This window comes from Sesamum indicum, unplaced genomic scaffold (assembly GCF_000512975.1).
Source record: "Sesamum indicum cultivar Zhongzhi No. 13 unplaced genomic scaffold, S_indicum_v1.0 scaffold00276, whole genome shotgun sequence".
NCBI classification, from domain to species: domain Eukaryota; kingdom Viridiplantae; phylum Streptophyta; class Magnoliopsida; order Lamiales; family Pedaliaceae; genus Sesamum; species Sesamum indicum.
In genome coordinates this window covers 52910-57833 of record NW_011628170.1, presented here as the reverse complement: position 1 = coordinate 57833, position 4924 = coordinate 52910, and the positions used below count along the sequence as shown (strand labels likewise).

The 4924-nt window shown below is 36.6% G+C and overlaps 1 protein-coding gene across 1 annotated transcript in view; it reads right to left on the bottom strand.

The window, feature by feature from the left end:
• Positions 1-1390: 1390 nt before the first annotated feature.
• Positions 1391-4924, bottom strand: part of LOC105180020 (nucleolar protein 10-like) — a 5942-nt gene continuing 2408 nt past the window's right edge. Inside the window, exons 5-7 of the mRNA XM_011103688.1 lie at positions 4802-4903; positions 3039-3215; positions 1391-1456 (exon numbers count right to left, since the gene is read on the bottom strand). Coding sequence (XP_011101990.1) covers positions 1391-1456; positions 3039-3215; positions 4802-4903 — 345 coding nt within the window. The remainder of the gene's footprint in view (positions 1457-3038; positions 3216-4801; positions 4904-4924) is intronic.

Here is a 4924-nt window from a genome sequence, read left to right as displayed (position 1 = left end):
GTAAACAATGCAACCAACAATTCCCCCATCAAATTCCCTATAGTAGTCAATTTCTTTTCCATTTTTCTTTCACTTTCCTCTTTACTGGTCTGGCTTTTCAAACCCTAAATAAAAGATATAAAAAAATTGAGAAGTGGAAACATGTGGATATGGATGGGGTTTGATGGTGGGAAGCGAACAGTAGTTTTGAGGGTTTTTACTAGTGGGGTTTTCTTTCTTGGATTTTTGTGTCGCATCCACCTCCAACGCCGCTTCTCCTGGATGTGTTGATTGATGAAAGAAACACATCTTCGCTTCCATCAACCGGAGTAATAAACCCTGCGCCACTACTACTAAACCCTAAGCCTTCTGTTGGTTTTTCCTCTCCATTTTTGAGGGCTTTTTAGAAAATCCTTCTTTTGCCATTTATCCTTCACTTTGAAAATTTGCAAATATGACATTATATTGAAGACTTGATTAGGTAAATGTGCATTCTGAACATGTTTTTATGTGATGACTTCTACATGCACAAAGAACGAAATTTTGCTCTTGCTCTCCAAATGAAAACATGTGTCTCAGCGAGGAGCTTGTACTTTCTTGTTCGATTTGGCCTTTATATTTTCATGCTCATCTTCTCACAATTCACTCGGTGATGATGCTTCAGAACCACCAATAGCCTTTTCATCCTCTTCTTCAACAGCTTCAAAATGCTCCTCCACCAAAGATGCCTTTTTTTGTTGTTGATGCATTGGGTGCAAAGCTAGGTATTCGTTTGAGAATTCATCAACCTCAAAGTCCTGCATGCGGTGTCAAGAAACGATACGTAATTTGGCTATTGTTTGGACGCAAACAGATTCCAATACATATGTTGTCACTATGAGTCCAACAGTGATGCCATCGTCATTAATGAATCTTTCTACACTAATCATCAAACAAGATCCACCCACTACATTCGTGTCCTATTCAAAAGGTTGTTACACTAATTTGAGAGATATCCCAATGATATAGCCTAAATTTCAGAGGATAAAGGTGGTCGATACTCAATCCCGTCACCAGCCGATATATCTCTATCTCATTGCTCTCAAAATTGATTCTTTGCGCTAAAGATATGTATAATGATTAACATATCTTGTGCATTTTCACATGTCTCTATATTACTTACTGTCCAGGGGTTATTAAAGTTCCAACTATTTCAAAAATCCCTTGGAACAAGGTACTATATGGTTGATCATAACTAACAGCAAAAATAAAAAAAATGCAAGTTTTTTGTATAAAAATAACCTCTATGAAATACCTTATTTTCAAATATAGCTGTAAACCTCTCATCTTTGAGAACTTCAATCGTAAGACCATTCTTTTTCTTTGATTTTTTCTGAACATCTGCATCATCAGCTCCCTCAATCTCATTCAGCTATTCCTCCTCCTCAAGAAGGCGGGCTGCCTGAGCCAGATTACATTTCGGCAGCTTCCTCGTAATCTGCAAGATGAAAGATAAATGAAATTGAATTCTCAACACTTGACAGGAAGAATGATATGAGTTCCAATATTTTAGTATGAGCCATAAGGCAGTTGAAATTACATTAATATATAAATATATGTATATACACAAAATCTTTACTACGTCATAAACTTTATTCAAGTTAAAGTGCTGCGTACAATGGAGAGAGTGCTTATAGTAAGTTTATAGATTTTGATCCATAACTAAATCATCTAGCATTACCATCTTCTTCTTCTCAAGGTAATCAATCCTACCAAAGTAATTATAAGAAAAAAATTAACAGTAAAAGTAAACAATGCAACCAACAATTCCCCCATCAAATTCCCTATAGTAGTCAATTTCTTTTCCATTTTTCTTTCCCTTTCCTCTCTACTGCTCTGGCTTTTCAAACCCTAAATAAAAGATATAAAAAAATTGAGAAGTGGAAACATGTGGATATGGATGTGGTTTGATGGTGGGAAGCGAACAGTAGTTTTAGGGTTTTTACTAGTGGGGTTTTCTTTCTTGGATTTTTGTGTCGCATCCACCTCCAATGCCGCTTCTCCTGAATGTGTTGATTGATGAAAGAAACACATCTTCGCTTCCATCAACCGGAGTAATAAACCCTGCGCCACTACTACTAAATCCTAACCTTTCTGTTGGTTTTTCCTCTCCGTTTTTGAGGGGTTTTTGGAAAATCCTTCTTTTGCCATTTATCCTTCACTTTGAAAAATTTGTAGATATGACATTATATTGAAGACTTGATTAGGTAAATGTGCATTCTGAACTTGTTTTTATGTGATGACTTCTACATGCACAAAGAACGAAATTTTGTTCTTGCTCTCCAAATGAAAACATGTGTCTCAGCGAGGAGCTTGTATTTTCTTGTTGGATTTGGCCTTTATGTTTTCATGCTCATCATCTCACAATTCACTGGGTGATGATGCATTAGAACCACCAATAGCCTTTTCGTCCTCTTCTTCAACAGCTTCAAAATGCTCCTCCAGCAATGATGCCTTTTTTTGTTGTTGATGGCATTGGGTGCAAAGCCAGGTATTTGTTTGAGAATTCATCAACCTCAAAGTCTTGGAAGCTGTGTCAAGAAATGATACGTAATTTGGCTGCTGTTTGGACGTACACAAATTCCAATCTATATGTTGTCAGTACGAGTCGAACAGTGATGCCATCATCATTCATGAATCTTTCTACACTAATCATCAAAGAAAATCCACCCACTACATTCGTGTCCTATTCAAAATGTTGTTACGCTAATTTGAGAGATATTCCAATGATGTATCCTAAATTTCAGAGGATAAAGGTAGTTGATACTCAAGCCCGTGACCAGCCGATATATCTCTATCTCATTGCTCTCAAAATTGATTCTTTGCGCTAAAGATATGTATAATGATTATTAGTTCTTGTGCATTTTCACATGTCTCTATATTACTTACTGTCGAGGGGTTATTAAAGTTCCAACTATTTCACAAATCCCTGGGAACAAGGTACTACATTGTTGATCATAACTAACAGGAGCAATCAAGAAAAGCAAGTTTTTTGCATAAACACAACCTCTATGAAATGCCTTATTTTCAAACATTGCTCTAAACCTCTCATCTTTGAGAACATCACTCATCAGACCTTTCTTTTTGTTTGATGTTTTCTGAACATCTGCATCATCACCTCCCTTATTCTGATTCAGCTCTTCCTCCTCCTGAAGAAGTCGGGCTGCCAGAGCCCGATTAACTTTCGGCAGCTTCCTCTTAATATGCAAGATGCAAGAATAATGAAATCGAATTCTTTACACTTGACAGGAAGAATGATATAAGTTCCAATATTTAAGTATGAGTCACAAGGCAGTTGAAATTACATAAGTATATACATATATGTATATACACAAAATCTGTACTACATCATAAACTTTATTCAAGTTGAGGTGCAGCGTACAACGGAGAGAGTGCTTATAGTAAGTTTATCGATTTTGATCAATAACTAAATCATCTAGCATTACCATCTTGTTTTTCTCAAGGTAATCAATCCTACCAAAGTAAGTATCAGAAAAAAATTAGCAGTAAAAGTAAACCAAGCAACCAATAATTTCCCCCTCAAGTTCCGTTTAACAGTCAATTCCTTTTCCTTTTTTCTTGCCCTTTCCTCTCTACTGCTCTGGCTTTTCACAGCCTAAATAAAAGAAATAAAAAAATCGAGGAGTGAAAACATATGGGTATGGATGGGGTTCGATGGTGGGAGGCGAACAGTAGTTTTGAGGGTTTTTACTAGTGGGGTTTTCGTTCTTGGATTTTTGTGTCGCATCCACCTCCAACGGCGCTTCTCCTCGGTGTTCTGATTGATGAAAGAAACACATCTTCGCTTCCATCAACCAGAGTAATAAACCCTCCGCCAGCAGTACTAAACCCTAACCCCTCTGTTAGTTTTCCTCTCTGTTTTTGAGGGATTTTTAGAAAACCCTTCTTTTGTCATTTATCCTTCACTTTGAAAAATCTGCAGATATGACATGATATTGAAGACTTGATTAGGTAAATGTGCATTCTGAACTTGTTTTAATGTGACGACTTCTGCATGAACAAAGAACGAAATTTTGTTCCTGCTGTCCAAATGAAAACTTGTCTCACCTAGGAGCTTGTACATTCTTTTTGGATTTGGCCTTTGTGTTTTCATGCTCATCTTCTCATAATTCACCCGCTGATGATGCATCAGAACCACCAATAGCCTTTTCATCCTCTTCTTCAACAGCTTCAAAATGCTCCTCCAGCAAAGATTCCTTTTTTTGTTGTTGATGCATTGGGTGCAAAGCTAGGTATTCGTTTGAGAATTCATCAACCTCAAAGTCCTGCATGTGGTGTCAAGAAACGAAACGTAATTTGGCTATTGTTTGGACGTAAACAAATTCCAATACATATGTTGTCACTATGAGTCCAACAGTGATGCCATCGTCATTAATGAATCTTTCTACACTAATCATCAAACAAGATCCACCCACTACATTCGTGTCCTATTCAAAAGGTTGTTACACTAATTTGAGAGATATCCCAATGATATAGCCTAAATTTCAGAGGATAAAGGTGGTTGATACTCAATCCCGTCACCAGTCGATATATCTCTATCTCATTGCTCTCAAAATTGATTCTTTGCGCTGAAGATATGTATAATGATTATCATTTCTTGTGCATTTTCACATGTCTCTATATTACTTACTGTCCAGGGGTTATTAAAGTTCCAACTATTTCAAAAATCCCTGGGAACAAGGTACTACATGGTTGATCATACCTAACAGCAACAATAAAAAAAATGCAAGTTTTTTGAATAAACATAACCTCTATGAAATACCTTATTTTCAAATATAGCTGTAAACCTCTCATCTTTGAGAACTTCAATCGTAAGACCTTTCTTTTTCTTTGATTTTTTCTGAACATCTGCATCATCAGCTCCCTAAATCTCATTCAGCTATTC